This window comes from Actinia tenebrosa, unplaced genomic scaffold (genome assembly GCF_029948245.1).
Source record: "Actinia tenebrosa isolate PJP-AT-01 unplaced genomic scaffold, QUT_ActTen_1.0 PGA_scaffold3__52_contigs__length_22856419, whole genome shotgun sequence".
NCBI classification, from domain to species: Eukaryota; Metazoa; Cnidaria; class Anthozoa; order Actiniaria; family Actiniidae; genus Actinia; species Actinia tenebrosa.
In genome coordinates, this window is record NW_028292580.1 from 10,503,005 (window position 1) to 10,505,225 (window position 2,221).

General features: G+C 41.6%; 1 protein-coding gene across 1 annotated transcript; it reads left to right on the forward strand.

Moving 5' to 3' along the window:
* Positions 1–237: 237 nt before the first annotated feature.
* LOC148908512 (uncharacterized) lies at positions 238–1,757 on the forward strand. Its single transcript, XM_089035520.1, has one exon. The coding sequence runs from the start codon at positions 316–318 to the stop codon at positions 916–918; it is 603 nt and encodes a 200-aa protein (XP_088891646.1). The 5' UTR covers positions 238–315; the 3' UTR covers positions 919–1,757.
* Positions 1,758–2,221: the final 464 nt, after the last annotated feature.

A 2,221-nucleotide genomic window follows, 5' to 3' on the forward strand; every position in this document is an offset into this window, starting at 1 on the left:
TAAATCCTATATTATCTCTTTTTCTATTTTGATTTTGATTTTTTTTTTAAATAAAAAAAAATTAAGTTTAATTTTAATTTAAGTTCGATACTAAATTTAAAATTCATAATAATAATAAAGACTCGATCGTTGGTCCAACTTCAAAAAAAAAAAAAAAAAAAAAAAAAAAAAAAAACTTCGCGTGGCCCATCGTTATCATTATCAAGGCATCCCATCTACCTTTGCGGGCACGCTACATCACAATCTAGGCGAGCGGAGCCATCTTGACGCTAGTTCCTATTGGATGAATGGTACCTATTTTCGAATAACTGGATCATGAATAAGCGAAAGAGAAACGTTAAAGAAACGTGGGCAGATTTCGAAAAAAGAGTTGGCCAAAAACGAAGTGGTCGTGACCACGAATTCGAGGAAAAGCGAGCGCTGGGTAAAGTACCGAATGATATTTTGGTGCAGCGAATGGCATCTACGCCATCTGCGAGATTGAAAAAGTACGAGCCTTTGGACACAAGAGATTTCGTTCCATTCCAAGAGTACGACGATTTGTCAATAGAGAACATCAAAGAGGCCTGTGAACGGTTCTATAAAGCGCCATCTGGATCGTGTGATGTATTGGCGTCGGACAGAGGTCCATCGTGTACGAAAATGGAACAGCTGAGAGGAAAGAAAGTTTATTGTATTCGTTTTCTTGAACCAAAGCAAGACCCAATTGGAAAGCAGGAAGTAGCTGCTAGCACGAAATCCGTTCCAGTGTCTCCTTCTAAAAGAGTCAAGCAAGCTAGCCCCCCTGACGATCAACCCAAGACAGTTTACCCAAAATCTGTTTCGTTAGGCGACCTTTTAAGGGCTGGTAAACTCGTGAAACCTCCACAAGTATTAACCTTGAAGCTAGAATGGTTTGACGTCGAGAACTGCAAATGAATAACCATCCCTTCAATTGATGTAGATATAGAGAAAAGCAGTTTCGCAAGTGGTGCTTTTCGAGACGCTTTTAAAGCAAAATGTACAAAGAAGACCAATTTGGGAGACAACTGGGTCATCAAAAAGTACTCGAAGGAGTCCGTCGACACTATTACCAACACGCTCAAAATGCCTCTAGAGAACCACACTCGTAAACAAGTACAAATGCACGCCGTTGCAAGAAATATTACCGCCCGCTTTGCGACAAAAGTGCCCTTGAATTTGGTTCTGTATTTAAGTACGGAAAGGTTTACTATTCTACATGGAACGGATGTCCCGTGACAGTGGAAGAGTTTGTGCCTGGTGATTTTTTCAAGTACGTCAACAATGATGGACACTGCGTTGTCTCCCCTTGCAAGGAATATGATGAAATATTCGAAAAAGCGCAGTGCCTCACGCATTTTAGCTATCTTTATTCAAGGAAAAAGTTGATGGTCTTGGATATTCAGGGCTCGAAGTATTAGCTATATGACCCAGAAATGGCGACAGCAGAGCTGAATGAAGATGATGAATTCGAAGAAAACGATGAAAGTGGTGAATTCTTCTTTTGTGCGGGGAATCTCTCATCCTTAAGCATTGATCGCTTCAAAGAAGAGCACAAGTGTAATAAGTACTGTGAGATGATGGAGCTTCAAGAGTTAGAGCAAACTAAGAACAGAAAAGAAATGCACATGTTGAAATGTCGAGTCTGCCAGGCCCCGTATAAGCGGCGGACTTTATCATAGTACTAAAAGTTCATGAAAAGTCCGCCGTTTGAAAGGGACTCAAAATTTAGAATAAAAGTGCGAAGTCCTGTAGTATTTTACGAAAACGTTGAGTTTTATAGTTCTTTTCAATATTTAATCAGTATATTATTTTTATATTTTCATTTATTTTATTTTGCACTTGATTAATTCATATACGACATTTATTTACAATTTGGCTTGTTCATTTCACTTGACAGACGCCTTCCCTTAAGATCCCAAAGATAAGCGGAGGGGAGGAGGGAGAGAGGAGACGAGGGTAGGGGGACAAAGGCCCGGGAGGGCATCGCGAAAACGGAGGCGGAGAAGGAGTACGACCGTCCAATGACGTGCAAGCAATAGGCAACACAAACGCGGAGCAAAGTGCGAACGAGAGGTCGCAGCACGGGGTGAGGGCAGCGAGAGAACAGAACGCGAGGAACCGGGGGGGAGGAGTTCCAGGCCGGGGAAAGTTAGGATTGAAACGGAGAAGGAAAAGGAAACGGAAGGGGGTGTGAGGGGCAATAAAAAAAAGGACAAAA